A 20,379-nucleotide genomic window follows, 5' to 3' on the forward strand; every position below is an offset into this window, starting at 1 on the left:
GCAAGCACGTGTGCTCGTATCCCTGTGTGCATGTGTTGCCTTTTTTCTGTCTACATGCTGAGCGTCAGCACAATAGGCTTTATTTGACCTCCATCTAGTACATTTGTGCAGCCAGCTGCCTTAAGGAACATCACCAGAAACACATACAAATTTGAAAAGGACTTAGCAGAATAGAATAGAATAGAACAGAATAAAATAGAATAATCCTTTGTTTTTATAAAAGATCCTTTAGAAGCGATTCTTGTTCTGCTTGTAGTTCTTCAATATTTGCTTTTGGACAAAGTGGCCTTGGTATGAATGCGCTGGAATGTACTCAAAAAAAGAAGAAGTTTAAAGTTTAAAACATTTTTCTTTTAAAAAATTAAAATTTGAAGAGTTCTGGCAGCTTTCTTCAGACATTTTGGAAACCAGTTTTGTAACCTGTCCAGTATTGATGGATCACAAAAACTGTTGTATGTTTAACCTCCTGTTGCAGTGTGAACGTCTCACTCCAATCATCTTTTGATCTGTTGTAAAAGCTTTCCCACTGGTCTTTTATCTATCATTACGTCATTTTTAGCCTAAATCTAAAAACCTGTGTTGTTTTCCAGGCCATAGTTTCTGCAGAGCAACAGACGTTCATTAGAAATGCATCTCTGAGTTGTTGGTGGGACCGTTGGCATAGAGTAACCCTATCCATCCTCCCTTCACCCATAACTGAGAGATCTTTGTTTCTACTCTCTCCTGCGTGTTTGCGGCACATCACACCCCCAAGCTAATATACCCGTTGCAACAAAATGGCGAGCAACATTGGAGCTATCCAGCCACACCGTTTTTAGCCACATGTCAGCTCAGACGAGGAAAACAAAGACGTAAATGGATCTAGTCGTCTGCATGTGGATGGAGTGGATGGAGCGGAGCAGGGAGCTGTGGCCCACAAAGTCTATTTCTATGTAACAAATAGGCTCTTTCTCTAACAGCAATTTTTCATCAGCTCCTGATTCACAACGATTTGAATAAAGAAATACTCAAAAAAGTAAAATGTTAAAAACACAATTTTCCTCAGATGGGTCTTTAAAACATGTGGCTAAATAAAATGGAAAACCAAAAAGTGATGTGAAGTGTTTTGTGAGATGCAAAACGATCCTCCATTAATGAGAAAAGAGGCATATACCGTAAGTAGCACGAGGCAGAGGAAAAAGTTGGTGCTTCATTCGCACTGCAGTCAGAGCTCAGGAGTGGACCTCAGCTGTGACCTCCATGTTGACAAGGACACTGCTAACATTAACGGACCAGTGAGGAAGTCATGAATGCTGCAAGGAAGCCAGGCTGCACATTGAGCTCATGATCTTTCAGTGCTGAAGGCTGAGCTGAGAATGATGTGAGGTAAGAAAGTGTGAAGGCCAGACTAGTGTCTGTTGTTTACAAGTGAACAAGGAGGTACACAAACTAGTCATTCCATTTTAGCATCGTGGAGACACTGTTTGAATGCTTTAGTGCATGAGGACAACGTACTCGTTTGTTTATCTACTAAGAAAGAAAAAACAGGGAATAACTACAAAAAGGCTTTCCTTTCAAAATAAAGTAATACATTTTAGTTTTTCACATCCAAATCAGAACTTACATTATTGAATCTGAGCATTTTAGAAAGTAGTTTACTGGGAAAGTAAATGCTCTCAGTTAAAGCTGCGAAATGCATTAAGGTTTTTTTTTAGCATTATTTGATATAGCATATTTTTGTTTGCAAATTTACAGGATCCACTTTTACTATAACTAACTATACTAACTCTATAAAAACTGATGTTTGTTATTTATTTTATGTAATGTTTTTTTATATTTGAACGTAAGTACATGTAAAAAAAATCCTGTTTTAATGTCTAAAATTGTTTGTTAATGTCATAACAGACAAAAAACGAATACCTACTAAAAAAAGTAAATACATTTCAAAGATAGAAACATTACATGTAACTTTTTAAAAATAAGAATTGCACATCTTCAGAAGCAAACCCCAGAATATAATTTATTTCATGCCTGCCTTTTTTTTACATTGAAGAAAATAAATACATTTGATTTTTGTTTCACATTTTTGCCAACATGGCAGCAGTTTATTTGTATTTGTATGAAATTAATCCCCCAGCTCTACATTCAATCAAAACATTTAAAAAAAGTAACAATTATTCATTCATTCATTCAGAATGAATGAATGAATGAATGAATCAATCAATCAATGAGTAACAATTAAAAGGGAAATGTCTAAGACAGTGTTTGAGCTTGTGGAGACAATAAAACATAATATATTTAATGTATAGTGTGTTTTCAAAGTCAAAATGTGCAACTATAAAGAAGGAGAACAGGATCAGATGGGGAACAGACCCTTCTCAATGAGACAGGGGATGTCTGATTGTAACCAAATGTGTCCAGGCTTGAATAAATATGCTGCTCTGTGGCTGACTGAGGAAGTCAGACCATGAACTGGTATCAGCCCTCGCTCTCCATCATCCCATCCCCTGCCTCTCCTCACCTCCACCTCTGCAGTGCCTTGCTCATTCCTCCCCATGTGCCGGCGGAGGAGACGCACGCTCTCTGCTTTGCTTTGCTGCCTGCAGCTGGCTCTGCTCCAGCATCCCTCCTGTGTGTTCTCCTCCCTCCTCTCCGTGTCTCCCCTCTAAGGGGTTTGTTGGGCAGCCTTTTTTCCGCCGGTTGGAGCTGTTTTGACACCACTTTGGCGCTTTTCTCTGTTCCTCTGTTTTATTCTTTCTTTCCGTTTTTTTCCAATCATCGGTGATTGCCAGAGCAGCGACAGAGGGCAGGAGAGGCAACGAGACAGGCTCCTGATCAGCTGCTGCATTGTCCTGTCTGTCTTTAGGCTGCTGGGAAACAGCCGGACAGAGGAAAGCGCATCTCTGCTTTCCGCTCATTGCTGGGACAGAGCGCATGAGAGGAGGGAGGGACTGAGAACGGCACCTGACCGCCTGCTGCTGCTGCTGCGCCGCCGCTGCGCGCACTGTCCCACCTTCTTCCACACGCACAAGCTGTCACTGACAGGACCGGCTCAAGGACTTCACACTGTGCCGACAGAGGGACAGACAGACCGCAAAGACTGACTGACTGACTGACTGACAGGTGGTGTCATGGCGTCCACGGACAGCGGTTCAAGTGTCTCTGCGCCCCACAGATCAGGGGATCTGTTCCACGCAGGACTGGCAGTTGCACTTCTCCTGGGTGAGTTATCCCCTCTAGATCTTTGACTGTCATGCCACTCCGGTCTTTTCTGGAACATGGTGTTTCTGGTACTCAGGGAAGCCATGTAACTTCATAGAAATAACGTCCGTTCTAAACTTCTATGTATGTGTATGAATTCCATGTATCTGTTTGAATTTAGATCCTCTGCAGATTTCTTTCTTTTTTATTCTTCTGCTTCCACTTTTCTATCACCTTAGACTCCAATTTATGTGGCTTTCAGAGGTGATTTGTGTACTTGTTGCTCTCCTGAAGATATGAAACACACAACTTTTGACTAATCTGATTTTTTTTGACATGCTGGCCACCTGCTTTCTGCTAGTGCACCCTGCAGATTTTATAAAGGTGTTTTTTTTTCCTCCAGAAAAACTAACAAACAAATAAACCAAAGGAAATGTATCTTTGTTATTTTAGAAAACGTAAAAGCAAAGAAGGATTTGGCTTCAATGAACAAAAGTGTCCTACAAGTTATTGCCAGTTTTAAAACCTCTAAGTATTTGGATGGAAATTCAACATCAGTGAGTTTATGCAAAAGAGGTAACAAAAAAAGACAAAAAACGGAAAAAAAAGTGATTTTGAACAAATATCTTAAAATTGTCCAAATAGAATATTTACAATTGAATACTTAAAGCTTTTTGACATGAGCAGGATTAGCATTAAAACTTTTCAGTTAATCCTCAGTTTTGCAGGAGATGCTTCAGCTCTGATGTTATTTAAGGATCAATGTGACAAATAATTGGTGATTATTTTTTGTGCACCTTCATATAAGTAAGAAAAGAACCAAGAAAATGCATGCTAACATGCTTGTTTCTGACATCTTTATTTTGATTATTTTAATTTATGGGACAGGTTTTCTTTTATTTGTTGAGTGATTGTTATGAAGTTAACACTTAAATCCAAATATCATGTTATTGGAGGCAAAAGTAATTAATAGTTTTCATTTAAGAGGATTTTAGTCAGCAAAAAATAAGATATAAACAATTCTAAAGAGTTTAAGAAAAAAAGGAACAAGAATGCCATATATAAATAAATTACTAGCATAATTTTGTATTTGTATATGCTAAAAGCTTGCACTTACTGTACAAAAAAAGTCCCTAATTTGTCAAAAAATAAAGTTTCAAAAATTATTTCACTTAAAAAAACTAAATTCTAAGTAGCAGCTCAATTTAACTAAAAATCATGTTTACAGGATGATACATTCAATTATGTTTTTGTGAAGTGTAAATTTGAATTAGTCTCATCATCCAACACCAATAATTCTGCTTATTGAAAGGCTTAGCAGCTGGTTAAATCATTTTGTAGTCCCTTCCTTTCTCTTAAGCTTTTATTTTTACTGCCTGGGTAATCTTTTTCCACACACTAAACCATATTCTCGTCTTACTTCCCGGTTCCTTTTCTTTATTCTACCTAATTTTGACCACCAATCCTTCTTATACTTCCTCTCTTTATCACTGTCTCTTGTAGAGGTAACAGTGTCCTCAGTTAGTTCTCTATGGGTTCACATTAACCCTCCATTCTCTGGCCTACTTATAATAAAATAAATAAAAACTAACCTTCAGATTTAACCAAGGACACACACCCACACGCACACACAAGCACACACAGATACTTGCTTTTCCCACCATGAGTAATTCAGATATTGATGCTTCCCAACTGGGACGAGGAGACACTTGATAGTGAAGCTAAAAATATCGTACATGCCGACCTATTAGTCGTGTACACACTTTCACAAGAGAGCACATGTGTGCTGTGTGCACAGACAAGAGTTCGCACTCAATGGATCACCACACACATACGAAGACCACCGTGTACCATACAGTTGTCAAGACAAAATGTAAAGCATGAAGGGGTGTGCAGACAGAGGCGGTACAATGAAAAGTGATACTAGTGAGCAGAGGAGTAAAGTGAGATGATTATGAAATCTATTAATAGAAATTAAGAGGGACTGGCATATGTAAACAATGAGATTAACACTAAATGACTGAGATGCAGAGTTAACCATTCATAAGTGTCCTCTTTTTAGACCAATTACTTTTCTAAGTAGTCAAAAAATAATAGATTAAATTGATCATGCAGCATCCTATTTAGTTGAATATTGAATAAAGTCTTTTTTAAAGCCCAAGTCTTCATTATTTTTGATGTGCAAATACAGGATCTGTGGCAGAAAAAGAAACCAGTAAGGGGAAAAAAGTGCTTGTTGCTAAAAGGTTACAAAATTGCTGTTACACTATAGGATAGTTCTGCAGTCTTGCTTTGAAATTGGCGCAAAATGAATTATTTTATTCAACCTTAACCCTTACCAAACTGTCAGGAAACACCATACAGTTACAACAGCTGTTCACTAGAGGGCAGTGTTGCCCAGAAGTAGCACATACCAGAGAGGTAAGATATACCAAAGAAGAAAAATACTACAACTTAGTTGAGTGGAAATTATACCATTGGATTTGTTTGGGGTGGGGATCCTATCACATCACCAGGCTGGATTTAAGTGAGGTTCTAACAATTCATACTTTCATAGATGTTTGCAGTGTGCATTATTAGAAGCATAATTTCATGCACCCATGGCCATTGACATAATTGTAAGACCTGAATCTCATCATTTTGATGGATAAGTGAAAACTTTGAATGTATCTCAAATGTTACTCACACATGCAGCTTCCGTCTGAAGTATATTCTTTGAAGTCTCCATGTGCAGACGACACCACAAGAAAGTGATGCAGTGATGCAGTATGTACGTTCACACCACCCTCGAGTAACCACTTACAATGAAAATTCTAGGCAAACGCATGTAAATGACTGTTTTGGGCTTCCGCATTCAAAATTCTCATGTTCATGCGTAGCCATGTACATTTTAAGATTGTTGGTGGGCTCTACGTTCAAAACACGCAGCCATTGAAAGTGCGTTGAAAGTTAAACCAGGTCGAACATTGACAAATCAGGGACTCAGATTTGGTAGAGACATATGGATGGCATCCCTTTTAATTCACGGAAGCACCAACCATTTGAAAATTGATCATGCGGAGAAATTAATAATTGCGGTTTTTGCCTGGCTGGAACTCTCTGACAAGTGTTTCATATATTAGAATAGAGCTATGAAAGAAATTGCTTGAGGACAGATTCACGAGATTTGCGCTGCTTCAACATTTTGCTCCAAACCTCTTCTAACTGTAGGTAACTGTAGGTGTAGCAAATTAAAAAGTAGCAAATGAAGAAGAAGTCCGTCCCTGCTTGTCTAGTGTGAACACCATGAGCTAAAAGTGGATTGAATAACTTGATTTTGTCGCATTCTTATTTTTATTTTGTCCTCAAATGCGTAATTGCTGATGAAACTCACTCACTCCTTTTGGCAAAAACCATCACAACTTTAAAAAAATAATAATTTCAGCTTCCAAGCATTGTAAATCTGAATCATTTGGGGGTAACTTACACTTAGGAGTCAGATGGACAGATTTTTTTTTTAATCCAAAACAAATGTTTTCTTTCATGCACATCATCATCCTCTGTGGTAGGGTTAGAAATGGCTGTCACGAGATCAAGGTGGACTACAAGCTTGGCATTCTTTTACTAGCACTTTCATAAAAGCATGCATTGCTTTTTTGTGTTTATTAAATCAAGCTAGTAAATCTCTGTTCATCCAGTCTGTCACAACAAAAGACTCACAATATAAATGTCCTACTTCTGTGAGCTAAAATGAGTCTTTTCTACTCTGTGATTAGTGTGGAATTGGAAAAAAGGAGAATTAAAAGCGCATTTTCCCCCACTAGACTGGTCACAGCTGCAGTTTCTGTTGGATAAGTGTTCTATGAGTTGTTGAGCCTGAAAAAAAGTGTGTAGTGACAGCTGCCCACGAGAAAGGAGCTTACAAGATCTTCTAAGTCCAACTTACTTTCCCCCACCAGATGTTATCTCACTACAATAATTGTGTGGCAGTTGCTAATCATGGCTACTCTTGTAAAAATCAGATATCCTACGAAGTCCCACTTGTCTGAAATAATCCAGAAGTGACTACTTCAGTTTTGGAAATCAGTGGGCACGTGTGTAAACAAAAGCAGATAAAAGAATAAGACAGGAAGTCCTACAACATAGATCTTCAATATACTTCATTGTTTTTCTTCCTTTTTTCATTCAGCCATATTTTACACAGTGTTGATTACCAAAATCAAGAATATTAGGTCACCCACAATTTGCAACATACCATTTTTAACAAGTATTGACTAAGGGAAGACTAAATCAATTGGGACCTATGATTGTGTCCAAATTCCCTCTCCAGTCACTACTTAGTGCCCTCTATGTGCATTTTCTGTTTTGTCGGTGTGTCTGAATCTGCAAAAAACTAGTGTGCATCGATTCTCACAAGTGTCTGAAGTCAGAACTCTGTCTCCCCCTCTGGGCATCAGCAGGAACCTTCTCCAGAGTACTAAATGCAGTACACCTCCCAGCAACCCCAGCGTGCACTTCCTGGATGCCACACACCTGACTCTCATTCACTCAATCATCCACAGTGTACTTAAGCACTGCACTAAGCCAAACTCAATGTGAAGTATTGTTTGTGCTACTCTGGCTTCTTTACTGAGTGTTATATTTGGACCCAATCTTCTATCTCCTGACCATGACCCTGGCCCTGTACCTGGCCCTGTACCTGGCCCTGTACCTGGCCCTGTACCTGATCCTGCACTTGTCTGTTTGCCTGCTGCCTGCCCCGACTTTCTCCTGGATTTTGACCACCCTGTCTCTCCTCTGATGAATTTATTTCTGCTATTGACTCCAGCTTTTTGTACTTTTAGCTGAGCTAATAAACCTACAGCATTTGGATCTAACTCCCTGTTCTTGTGACAACTAGATTGGTGTGTATATATAGACAACAATGCATTAAAGCAAAGTGTTTCAACCCACCAAATCCTGCCAAGTGCCCAAGGAACCCATTAGTGCTGTTAAAATGTTAAGTGTGCCCTGCTAACGTGCAGCCTGACTTTTAGAAATCAGACAATCATAGTATAGTTTGCGTGGGCATCCTACGGGCATGTGTATGGCCACTTACATATCAAATGCACACCCTGTGTGTGCGGCTTTCACGCGCAGTCCATGAGGGGCCAATACTTACCTTACTAACAACTAGAGTGCGACAGCATCACCCATACATCATAAGTCTGTGTAACTTATTAAACTTATTTCATTATCCTTCCAAATACTTAACAATACTCTTACCACAAGCGCAACAATGACGTCCTGGAGGTGGCCATACGAGACTCAAGAGAACTGCGAGACACACCTGTGGTCCCCTTAAGATGAAGCCACTCCTCTTTTACACTCTTCCACAGGAAAACCTGCAATCCTTCAAACCCAAAAACCTGCAGCACCCGTACGGGGATGCATGTGACTAAGGCTTAACCGGCGTCCTGTGATAAGGCCCCTAGTTGTTTTCTTAAAAATAACTATTGATAAATCCTTGAACCAAACCAGTTTTAGAAGTGCAGACTGCACAGCTCTTTAAAATGTTGAAAAAGTTCTAATATCACCAAGATAAATAAATAAAAAAGTTCAGAACAGTCAGCACTTTACAGTAATGGTTGGTCTCAGTGATTGTTAATGTCTCTCTTAGTGGCTATTGTCTTAGTAGGTGCTCTGCCACTCAGCCACAGCGTTTGTGAGTGAAACGACAAATGCAGAAAATGTTCAACTAAACAAATTTCTGTCTGGAAAATTGTTAACTATAATAATTTCACTGATGTTTAAATGAATCTAGGTTAGACCACTATAAAATGTCCACTGATGGTACAGCTGTACATATGAGTGGTTTTGTACAGTGTTGATAAAGAACATGTTGCCTAAATGTCTGGTCGCTATCACAAATGTTGGCAAATATCTTTGTTGCATATCTTTTTTTAATAGGGACTCTTAGTTTCTTCTACTGCTTAACAGTCAAGAACTCACTGGTATTTGCTACTTGATACATTTTGACCTGACTCAGGATGTGACTCAGCAATTTCACTCTCTGCATATAAGTGCCTCTAAGGAGACTCTAAGGAGACTGAACTTTATAATATCTGATATGGTTTGTGTAATCACTGCAATGCGACCACTGTTTTCTTTTCTCCCAAGAATTCAGGAAGATAGCACCCCTGAGAAGATTAAGTTAAAACTTTACTCAGCATCTGTGTGGCCCAGGGACAAAAAATGAAAACACTCCTGAGCTATATTTCCCCTAAAGTTCAAGTTTTCTTTAAAGAATTTTTTTTTTCATTGTTTTCTGCATGGATACGTTTTAAAACGGAATTTTCAAATTTTCAAAATATAGGTTTTTAACTTAATTTTAATTTAAAAACAGATGGCAAATTTGAATGAAGCTTCAAAATCTTTCAAAGATTGGTCCCATTGAGCAAAAGCAACTCCGCTTTGAATACCTGCTCATTATCACAGGATCCCTGCGGATCAAAAACACAAAAAAAAACCCTAGTTGGCTTGTTTTTATTTTTAATTAGGCCACAAAATGTTACTACATTTCCTGAATTCTTAAATTAACCTTTATGGTTGTTTATACTGTATTTATGCATTGCAAAGAAGAAACCAGCACAGATCCATGTGTGTCACTGCTTAATAAATGTGTCAAAACCACTGAGAAAACATGTTTAAGGCTTGAAAAATATTAGAGACAAACAGACTAGGTGTTTGAATAATGTTTTGTAAAGATGGAGTGTTGAGAAAATTGTTGCTTCTTTCTACAAGCTCTAATGCAACATTTCTTGATGACATTATCATTGAGAACACTTCACCCGCAACTAAAAGATTCTTTTTGTTTTTTTACCAACTGCCTTTTGATTAAACATCCAGTACATCTTAAAATGTATTCATGGATCAGTTGAATACAACCGTCTTATGCATTGCGGTGCAAAACAGTATTTGCTTATTGCCTATTTTTTATGACCTTTTTCTTTCTCCCTCCATCAGGTGTGTGGAGTGTTGGTGGACTGGAGGTTACAACAGGCAAAGTGTCTTTAATTGAAGCAGTCAATGGCTCTACAGTTCTGCTGCCCTGTAATTATCACTCTTGCATTGGCATCAAAAACCTTTTCTTCAAGTGGACGTTTCGTAACAACGGAAGTGAGCAGGCGGTATGAACAACCATGCATCAACACATCAGCAGCCCAACTTTATATTGACATGTATTTCCTTTATTGGTCATCCTTGTAATGTAATGTTGTCAAATGTTAATGGAAATGTACAAGTACCGTATTTTTCGGAGTATACGTTTTATTGCATAATTTGGCCAGGAGTGTGACTTATATGCGGTTTCAATTTTTTTTTTTTTAAATGGCAACAACCGCTAGAGGACACTGCAAGTGTGTGTACCAGTATTTACTGACACCACTGCTTATACCAGGCTTGACAGAGTTGTTCAAAGGAAATACAAGCTGCGTTTCCCTTACGCTCATGCGCAACATTTTATTAAAATTCCAGAAATGTCAGAAATTCGCAATTACACTGTTTACATTAAATCATAACTGCTAATAAACACAAACCAAGACATGGCGACAGATGTGAACAATACTTTGATTTATAGCAGATACATTAAAATTTCTGCGACGGCACTCATGCTCATCATCATCTATCAAAGGAGACATCTGCGTCTTATTCAGGCCCTGGAGCGGCAAGCTCCTTACATGTGAGAGCAGCTACGGATGAAGCCATTTTGGGAAATCGCGGTTGATGATTTTACAGTTGAGCTATGGATCCAACAATTCCACATGACACACTCAATGTTTGATGAGCTGTGCTATGGGCCCTCTTTTAGCGCCCGCTTTGCAGTGCCTAAGGTAGCCAGTTCCTACCAAGAAGCACATTGCCATCTGATTGTTGGTCACGTGACTCATTTAATTAAAAAAAGTGTTTCAATTGCAGTTTTGCAAAATATGTCAATATATATGCGCCTCAAAAACCATTTCCTCCAAGCGTAAATCTTTTTTCAATAAATGTGAGTTTGTTTCGAAATTGTAAATCAGGCAAATTTATTGTCGTAAATCCAATTTGCAGAATTTCACAATCAATAGAAACACAGCTACTGAGGATAAAGAATTCAATGGATTTAGTGATTTTAGGTCAAATTAACTGTTTAGTTGACTTATTAGCATGTTATTTACACATTGTATTTGACATGGTTATCTAAATAATTCGAATGATTCGTCTTTTCTTGTTTCTGTATTTTGTTTAATATAATTCTCCCAAAAGTGCAACATATATATAATTTTTCTTCTTCTTTAATATGCAGTCTTTTGGCTGCTGTGATGTATACTCCGAAAAAACTTGTAGTTTACCTGGAAATATGTTGGATAATTCTTCTTTTGTGTCTCAATGGCTACTTGTCTGCAGTTATGTGAGGGAAACATTCCTGCAGAAAAAATAGAGCCCACCTATTCAATTTCACATGATCGTGTGACGTTTGTTGGTTCCTCAACGACAAGCAACATCTCCATCTTGTTGTGGAACATCACCTTTGAGGATGAAGGACAGTACATCTGCTTTGCCAGGAACCCAAAAGAGAAAAATCGCAACCACAGTGCTGTCTTAACCCTTAGAGTCGTTGACCAAAGTACGCAACAAATTTACTATTATTTATGTCAACTTTACTACTGTGCTTTTACGTTTGTACAAGACAGCTAAATGATCTGGTCATTATCAGTTGTACTTCTCCTGTACATTGTTATCATGTCTTCCTAAATCACAGCATCTCTCCCTTTGTCTCTTCTTTCAGTGAAAGAGGTGGACAATACTTTGACAGTCCTTATCGTCTCGGTGCTGGGTGGAGTCATCGGCTTAGTTGTTATCATCATGGTTATAAAAGCCTTGGTGGTTCACTTCCTGCTGAAGGATGATGAGAAAAAGTGAGTATGTCAGTATCAGTGTTCTTGAATAAAACATGTTTTATAAGAAAAAAGTTTTTATTTTGTTTGTTTGTTTATTTTTTGTTTTTTTTTAATTAAAGGCACGAAAAAGGACAGCAATCAAAACATGTATGAACACCTTACACTATTAGAGCATTGTAAAGCTTAGTTTTTGGGAATTTTTTATTAATGTGCCATTAATTTATAGCTTTTTGTCTGACCCTGCCAATGATTTTGCATCATTCTTTAATTTCACCCAGTGAAATCTAAATACTTAGTAACTAACACATTTGACTCTGATAATGCTTTCCTCTGCAGTAAAGAGTGCCTGGTGACCTCCTCAGGGAACGACAACACAGAAAATGGACTTTCAGGAGCCAAAGCCGACAACAAGGGGACACCAAAGGCATAAGCAAATGCAAACTATATCTGCTGTATGTATGTTTGTACATATATAAAAAAACATATATATGTACATATATGTTAGACAAACATACATGCTCAGAGAAAACGTGCTTATCAGAGGACTGTTTTATTTTACTAGTGGCTAACTGATGCAACTTTTACGTCTCAGTTTGAAATCATGCTTGAAATTTGGGAAATGTGAAATGTAACAGGATCTGGATCAATCTTTCACCAAGAAGAAAGCCCATTTGTTTACAGTTGGAACGTCTTTTTGATATATTGGCCACATCTTACGGAAACCAGAACATTCACTTTATTTCATACAATCTGTAGTGACTTTCTTTTGCATTTCAGTTACAGATTAGATGGAGTATCACATAGCTTCATACATATAAAGATAATAAATATTTTTAATTCCAAGCTAAAGTTTAATTTGCGGCTTAAGCTGACAATTAAAATATAGTTAATTCCCTAGTATCTTCTAATTATTCAACAAATATTTGCCAAACTTTAACCAAAGGAAATCTGCTGGAGCACTTTATGGCTGAAATTTTTTTCCTTGCATTTTCTAACACTGATGACATATCAAAAAGTTGTACAAATACTTTGTATAAAACAAAAAAATAGACACGGAATATTATTGCTTGTCATGCAGTAAATGATAACTTTTATCCACTTTATTTTACAAAATTTGAAATGAAAATTGAAATTGGGCTAAACAAGTCAAAATCCTCATTGTAAACTATATTCTTGATTTATTATGTGAGAGCTTAGTGGTTAACATTTCTTTGAGGCACATTTTTTCCCCCAATGTAACCGTATTGTGGTTTTAGCTAATTATTAATGAGCTTACTATCTAAAAAAACTGAGACTTCATGATTATAAATGTTCTGTGCTGCTCCTGTCACTGAGTTTAAACAGTCGAATGACTGGCATGTCAAGGTTTACAACTGGGCTTTTCTTGTTTGACAGATGGATCGAGTTCTGCACTTGTTTTAATATGTTTGCTTTAGATGAACACTGGTGCCTGCTCTGCTTTTGCTCCCCCAGTTGGTGGGAGGATAAAAACACAGAAAAAACAATATTATAAAAAGATAACCTTAACCTTCATCAAAGACAATCCCCAGTATACCCCACTCCATACAAAGAGGAATGACCCTAATGCTGCTTCTGTTTAATAACCAATTCAGTCTTAGCATGTGTGCTTTTTGCATAACTTCATAGGAGCATATGTTAAACCATAACACGCCATGTCTTGATGGTTCTATTTTTGACTTTTCGCCTGCTAAAACTGTGGAAATATTGCATCAACTTTTTAAAAACTTCTTTTACCATCAAGGATGTCTATAAACCTGAAAGATTCATACATTTATTGCACTTACAAAACTGGCATAAATTTTTACAGAAATTCTTCCAATTCCACACTCCATAACTAAGTGTAAGCCTAATCAAAAAGTTTCCTATTTATTTAGAAAATTTGAATCAATAGTTGTTTGTCCCTCATCGAAAACTCTAGAGAAGTGCAGAAAACCACTGAAGAATGTAAAACAGTCAGGGATTATACATCATATAACTTTTTTTTCATTAACCAACAAGTTGACGTTGCGTGGAGCCAGTTTAGCTCGTGCTGGTTTTCGGCGCCTTCCGTCCGTGAAACCAGGGTTTGAATCCGGGCTGTTCCATATTCCCTTCTCTACTTTTGTGTCAGTCCCAAGCCCAGATAAATTGAGAGGGTTGCGTCAGGAAGGGCATCCGGCGTAAAACATTGCCAAGTTAACCATGCAACTCATTCTCGAAAGAGAGGTTGTTTTGCTGTGGCGACCCCTGATGGGAAAAGCCGAAAGAGAAAGAAGAACAAGTTGACATTGCAGTCTGCCGGGTGTGTTTGTTTTCAAAAAAGATGAGACGAGTCTTTCATGTTTGAAGTGTTGTACAAAACCCTCACGAGGTAATGTTACTCCACTTGGAATATGACAACGAAGACACCAGTTACCAGACAAACTGGCCTTTCAATAGAAACAGTAAAGCACTTTATCAGAGTCTAAGGCTAGTTGTTCTGTACAAAGGTTGTTGACTGTAAAAATATGTGCAAAAATGCACAATGAGTTATGTAAAACAGGAAATGTTTACAAAGAATACCCTGCATAAAGATGCAAATGAGGAAAAGAACCCTCAAACTTCAATGAATATAGATCCCTCAAAGGGTTTTACAGCATAAACAAAAAGAAACAATAGTGCACACACAAAACAGACACTTTAATGCCAGAGGTAGTTGCAATTCTAGAAACAATAAAGCACTTCGTCAAATCTAAATTGAATTCAGAAGGACTATATTAGTTGAGTTTCCTTTTTTATATTTAGTTTTTACCAGCTTATGTCTCTCTGAAACAAGATTACAGTGCCCTTTCTGTTTTCAAAAGGAGCAATAATGCAGATGTCAGATTGTGCAATGGTCTGTCTTTGTGTGTACTATACTTTAAGTCTGCACTGACAGGCTCTGACTCTCGCTGGAGGAAGTTGCTTGTACAGAAATACAAATGCATAGCAGACCACTGTATTGACAGCTGGATAATGTATCCATATCATTCAGACTTGCATTGGATACTATATATTCCATTAAAGCATTCATCTTCAAAGAGCGCTTAGTCCCGAACGGGAGTTCAGCTCACAGGGTTGAAAGAGATCGACTCAGCTACTGTCTGAAAAAAGAGGGGTACACCCAGGACCATTTGACAGCATTCTTATTCCATTAAAACTTTGCACAAATTCTCCTGGAATACATAAGTTTTCTTCAAAAGTATTAGCTTCTAGCCTTTTAGCCTTCAAGACTTTTTTGAGTGATTACTTTTTATGAAATTGCTTCCAGGCTATATTTATTTAATGGCTCAACAGTGCTCATACATTATTAACAGGTTCCAAAGTTACTGACTTTGCAACCTTTAATTGCTGACATGGTCAAACACAGAAAAAAAATACTTTCCTGTGCTCCATCTGACAAAAATGAAAATGCTTTGTATTTTGCTTATCTCCTTACTACATCAGCATCGTGCATTATGGCTGTCATGGAACGTTAGAGATTTAATGATAACTAATTTAAGAGAGTTTCTGCTAGAAATAAAACGATTCACTTTCCCCACAATTTGGTTAAAACCTCGATTTTTGGTGTGTTTGACAAAACGACAACGGAAAGCTAAAAATTCAGAAAATTTCTTTTTTAAATTTGCTTATGAGCAAATAACAATGAAGAAATCACTTTCAGTTGACTCATACTAAGTCTGGTGTAATGTAATAAAACAATATCAAATACATTACATTTAGCACAACATACAGTACATGTTCAACATTTTCAATGTAAATGTGCAGATGTATACGATAGGGATGCAATGATTCACTTATCTTACTATTTGTTGTAACAATTATGGCATACCTAATTTCCAAACAATTAAACAATTTTATTTCAATGAGCAGACACTATTAAAATACTGAAGAAACAACAAACTGTAAAAATCAGGCCACAACAAAAAGAAGTTTGTAGTGTCATTGTTTAGAAATAGACTTTCTTGCAGTTTTATTATTCTTATGATCAATAAATCTAACATTTACTAATAGAATTTACTTGATATACTGCAAAAAGTGAAAGTTGGAGCTTCACCTTAGTATCTCTGAACAGTTTATAAGGCTACGTTCCCACTGCAGGCTGAAACAACCCAATTCCGATTTCTTTGCCCGTATGCGACCTGTATCTGATCTTTTCATAACAGTCTGAACGACACACATCCGATCTTTTCAAATGTGACCCAGGCCACTTGGGTATGTGGTCCTGAATCCCATACGTATCCGACCTTTGAAATGCGACCTCCGTCTGAACGGCCAGGCCACATGTATCCGACCCGTGAGCCATTGAAACGCAAGTAGGCGGGAACGAGATCATAAACATCAACCATGGCGGACGATGCTGCTGAGACCAGTCAGTGGAAGGGAAGCAGGTCACCGATTTGATTCATATTTGGGGTGACAGGCCAAACTCCAGGGCTCTTATCGCAACCGGGCGGTTTTTGAAAAAATTTCCAGTGAAATGGCCGAGCGTGGTGTTGAACCTTTCCCGTGATTACTTTTTTTTCCCCTTTCCGACCGTGGTCAGAAGCACGGGGTACCAAAGGCGGATCCTCCTTCGGGGTTCACTTCCCCGTTTGGACCCTCAGATTCTCCAGAGCGGGTTAATAAAGAGTCCATAGCAGTTCTGCTGGGGGGAGCCTTCTTTTATTATCGTTCTCCTTCCTCCGTAACACGCAACATGAATGCGTGGCCCTTAGAGAGGAGGGGCAGTGAGCGGCTCCAGCACATACACAACCCCATTCCACAACAGTGGGTACAAAGGATCCTGGCTCCAATGCCTTCTTAAAATGAGAAGATTGTAATTGTGCTGACTCCTTCGTGAAAATAAATGTAATAATGCAAAAAGAGCTCCACTGTTGACAACACTGTTGTTGACATCCATTGTTAAGGTTGGCTACTTCTGCAAACAACAAGTGACGTCGTTCACCGTTGAGTACTCTTCTGTGCATGCGGATCACTTCTGGGTCATTTTACGGTCACACAGGAGATCACAAAAGTTCACATTTGATTGGAAATGTGAACGGCCTTGCAAAAAAATCGGATTTTTTAAAAAATCGGAATTGAGCATTAAGCCCTGCAGTGTGAACGTAGACTAACAGACAGAGTGAAGATCTGATTAAGCATTTTCCTCACCTTTCAGCTGTGCCATTAGCATACCAAATGCAGTTGATGGACTAATGCAAGGATTTTGATGAATAGCTTGCACCAATTTAAACTAAGTTTTATGCCCACATTGAGTTTTTTAATTTTTGTACAAGTAAATCAGGAAATGCGCACTTGTTCATAAAAGCTTGTTTTTCCAGGAAAGAATTAAACACTGGCACTCAGATCTGCTCAGAACATGACTCCTGTGGAATGAAACAAGCTGATTGGAGTAAATATTTCATTTTAGTGATAAACAGAAAGAAAATACCAATGTATCAAAGCTGTCTGAAGATATGGGATGGTTAAAAGCACTAAAAGCAGTGTTAACTGTGAGCTTTTATAGCAATATTTTTATTGTTTTGTTTCTTTTGATCCATCTTCTTTCCTTATCTAACAGAAAAAAGGTTGGGTCAGCCAGCTGCTTGCAGACATTGCTGCAGTACAGAACAGTGTAATGTTCAGAGTCCTCTGCAATGCTGAAATGCAGCACACTCAAAAACAGGATGATGGCCACCTAGTGGTAGTTAAATGCCTGACATGCTGAGCGGTTTCCCCTTATGTCATGCTACAAACATTTGCATCTACTGTGTTTAGATCACGACAGTGAGAGTTTCAGATTAAGTAAAAGTGCTTTTGATAAAAGTCAATTTTAAGCCTCTTTCCACCTAAAATATTAACAATGGAAAGCTCTTTGCTTTATTTTTACAAATTAGAATATGTAGTTAAAATCGAAATCTTCAACACTGATAAAAGGTTTGCATAATGTTTACAGAAAACCCAGCCAGAAAATACATTTAATGATTTTTATGAAAATTTAATAAATGTGTAGACAGTTTCAGTATTACTGTAGCATTGCTCACTCTGATGACTAAGAACCAAGTGTTCTGACCATTGACTGTATATGAGAACTGGACTGAGTGACCCCCTCCCCCCTGGCATTCCAAACAGGAAGTACCTGCTGGTTCCAAAATCCCATAGACCTGTACTGACAAATAAACAGCTATTTTCTCAGTCAATATATTGGTCAGAATAACTATTTTTTTCTGTAGTGCAAGTAATTCAAGTTATTTAATGGCTAATCAGATGCCTCAATAAAAGTAGGTAGGTGGTGGCTCCTGGCCGCCACATTGAACATTTGATATGTTTGAAAGATTTTGTGTGGCCTGTTTTTTAGTGGTAGGGGTGTGGACTTCCAACAAGCTCACTTCTGATTGGCAAGAGCGGTTGCTACAGAAACGATGATACAGATCATCTTAGACGAATCACTGCTTACTGAAGATGTCTAGCTCCAACATGGTGCCATCCGTATTGCAACCCAGTACTCATATCCAGTCAATGGCTGTGACCGAACACTAATTCTTCAGAGTTTGTGTTCTTCTTACTGCCAGTGCAGCTGAAACTCATACTGCCACTCTAAGAGTCTCATGTCTGCTGTCGTCGCATCGATTACAAGACTCTAAAACATGTTCTGTTAGCGTGAACCACTTCAGTAATTCCAGTTCGGTAGAACATTTTGCCTGATCTTTATCTGGACCACACATGCACTTCCAGCAGGTGAACAACTCATACTGCCAAGCCAAGAGTATGATGTCTGCTCTCCATCTTGTACATTCCACTAAAGAACTGCAACAATTTGTCCCTTGTTTGATTGGCCAATCACAAAAAGAATGGAAAACTGCCAGCTGTTTTGATAAGTATTGAATTAGGCTTAAACATTTAAAAGATATGTTTTTAGTTAGTTCAGAGTCTAAAAATGTAATGTGTTTTTCTCCTACATGTTTCTATAAAAATCAAAAGTATTGCAGTGGACATTTTTAACATTTTTTGTTATTATTAAAAAAACAAACACTACTTGACTAATCTAGATCTGAAAAAAGTAGAGTTGCAACTGATTTTAAAATATTCATTAGTTCTTTAAAAAAATGTACAGGTAGATATATGCTCTTATCTTGGCACAAACTCTTGTGGCAGTTCTATTTACCGACAACGTCTGGCGCATAATGTGGGTTATTATGTATTTATAAAGTAACAGAAGTCAGATATTTATGACACTGCCTTCGGCTTCTCTTCATGAAAGACCAATGTACGTTAAGTAAATTTCTAAGCACAGGTTCACACTAATCTCTACATATTCTCACTCCATCAGGCTGTCTCAGCAAAATTTTAAACAACTGCACATAAAGGCAGCATATTCTTGTAGCTACATAGACTTTACTAATGGAAACGCCACGCATAAACTAGACGATCTAAGAGTAGATGGAAACTTTGCAGCAGTTTCTTATATGTATTGCTTTAACCAGTGTAGTCAGAAAACCACATATAATGCAGACCTGCAACCCCTGTTTCCCAGGATCGGCCTTTTACTGTAAATATTAGGCTGTCTGTGACCATGTTGCTCATGCTCCTGTCATGACTATGCACCTCGAACGTTTAACCCATTATAATTGCATTATAACAATAAAAATGCAAATTAAATTTGCAGCTGTCTCTTTGTGTCTTTATTCACATTGAAGTAAACAGGTGTGTCTGTTTCTGTTAGTGTACATTAACCCTTGTGCTATCCTAGGCACTGTAACATTGGGAGTTGGGTCATCTAGACCCACTAGACAGTGCGCTGAACCTTTTTTCTTCAATGATTTGTGATCTTCACTGGTGTCCATGGATTACATGAAATCTCTCCACCTTTATCCACCTTTGTCATGGTAGGGATAACACATCAATGTTAGGGTGGGGTCATCTAAGATTGCACAAGGGTTAAGGATTTTTTTTTCTTGCAGATTCATTTGATTTAAATGATTTATACGATTTATTAATATGATTGAAGCATTACAATCTCTCAAGGTTTTTTTCCTTAAGACACATGTAACAATGTCTTTTTGCATTTAAGAATTGGGCTTTGCATCGCATTTCTAAAAATTCGAAACTTTGTCAAAATGTCACTGTCTTGTGCCTTTATATACGCTTTTAAGTTGTAAAACCTTTTGATAAAAGAAAAATATGGTAACTAGGCTAGTTGCTGTAAGATTTTAGTCCACATCAGCACACAAAAAAGCACAAATAGTCATCAGAAATCTTTACCTTCATCCTTTTAAGCTTAAGGGGGAAAAGAAAGACTTAC

The 20,379-nt window shown here is 37.8% G+C and overlaps 1 protein-coding gene across 2 annotated transcripts; it reads left to right on the forward strand.

Moving 5' to 3' along the window:
- Window positions 1-2,344: 2,344 nt before the first annotated feature.
- LOC101169720 (sodium channel regulatory subunit beta-4) lies at window positions 2,345-19,740 on the forward strand. Of its 2 annotated transcripts, XM_023961411.2 has the most exons (6): window positions 2,345-3,201; window positions 10,165-10,328; window positions 11,584-11,803; window positions 11,966-12,095; window positions 12,197-12,224; window positions 12,414-19,740. In XM_023961411.2, exons 1-6 carry the CDS (start codon window positions 3,111-3,113, stop codon window positions 12,414-12,416), a joined length of 636 nt encoding a protein of 211 aa, XP_023817179.1. In that variant the 5' UTR covers window positions 2,345-3,110; the 3' UTR covers window positions 12,417-19,740. The 2 variants fall into 2 exon arrangements, with proteins under 2 accessions (XP_023817179.1, XP_004075874.1); XM_004075826.5 differs by lacking the exon at window positions 12,197-12,224 and having other exon boundaries at window positions 2,363-3,201.
- The last annotated feature ends 639 nt before the right edge of the window (window positions 19,741-20,379 follow it).

This window comes from Oryzias latipes, chromosome 13, assembly GCF_053564925.1.
Source record: "Oryzias latipes strain Hd-rR chromosome 13, Olatipes_Hd-rR_3.1".
In the NCBI taxonomy this organism is placed as follows: Eukaryota; Metazoa; Chordata; class Actinopteri; order Beloniformes; family Adrianichthyidae; genus Oryzias; species Oryzias latipes.

What these genes read in the sequence shown, in the direction of transcription:
- LOC101169720 (XM_004075826.5), top strand. Translation starts at nt 3,111, where the DNA reads ATGGCGTCCACGGACAGCGGTTCAAGTGTCTCTGCGCCCCACAGATCA. An exon ending in ACAACGGAAGTGAGCAGGCG is followed by an intron (nt 10,329 to 11,583) that starts GTATGAACAACC and finishes ACTTGTCTGCAG; the next exon opens with TTATGTGAGGGAAACATTCC. An exon ending in CCTTAGAGTCGTTGACCAAA is followed by an intron (nt 11,804 to 11,965) that starts GTACGCAACAAA and finishes CTCTTCTTTCAG; the next exon opens with TGAAAGAGGTGGACAATACT.